At 40.9% G+C, this 692-nt stretch overlaps 1 protein-coding gene across 5 annotated transcripts in view; it reads left to right on the top strand.

Annotated features, from left to right (window-relative positions):
* Positions 1 to 692, top strand: part of tprb (translocated promoter region b, nuclear basket protein) — a 25,124-nt gene that overhangs the window by 8,691 nt on the left and 15,741 nt on the right. For all 5 annotated transcript variants that reach the window (XM_020602720.1, XM_020602719.1, XM_020602716.1 and 2 more), the window contains exons 17-18: positions 189 to 337; positions 446 to 608. In XM_020602720.1, the coding sequence (XP_020458376.1) occupies positions 189 to 337; positions 446 to 608 (312 nt within the window). The remainder of the gene's footprint in view (positions 1 to 188; positions 338 to 445; positions 609 to 692) is intronic.

The raw sequence follows: 692 nt of genomic DNA on the forward strand, positions 1-692 counted from the left end.
ACAGGCTTCGGTAAATACATTTATGCAGGTTTCAGTGAACACTGATGACCAGGGATTAATGTTTGGCACCAGAACTTGCATAAATGGGTAAAAGACAGGTTTAACAAGTTTTGTTTCCCTTATGGAACTAATATTTTTTAGAAAACAATCCCTGTATTAATGGAAAATAAGTATATCTCCATCTGCAGTTGCAGGAGATGTTCTCCATCTATAAGAGGGAGCGTGCGGAGAGTGACAAGGCACTAATGGAGCAGAATGAGAAGCTGCAGGAGCAGCTCTCTGACCTCCGCTCACAGAATGCCAAAATAACCACCCAGCTAGAATTTGCCTCCAAGAGGTAACTTTAAAATACAGGAATAGAACTATGTATGATGTAAAGGATTGTTTTTGTTACCTACTGTTCTGATCTGATTATATCTCATATTATCCATCTTAACAATGTCAGGTATGAGATGCTACAGGACAATGTTGAGGGCTACAGGAAAGAGATTGCCTCCCTGAGAGAGAAGGAACAGAAGATGGCTGCTGCTGTGCAGAAGCATGAGCAGACCATCCACACTTTGAACGAGGATCTGAAAGCTTCCAAAGAGAAACTCGCCATGGCTGAGGTTTGTCTATCTTCCATCATCTTTTTGCCCTTTTTTTCATAGTGATGTTTGTTTTCTTAGCATTTCATCATCACTGAGGGAAAG

Source organism: Monopterus albus, unplaced genomic scaffold, assembly GCF_001952655.1.
Source record: "Monopterus albus unplaced genomic scaffold, M_albus_1.0 scaffold58.1, whole genome shotgun sequence".
Taxonomy (NCBI): domain Eukaryota; kingdom Metazoa; phylum Chordata; class Actinopteri; order Synbranchiformes; family Synbranchidae; genus Monopterus; species Monopterus albus.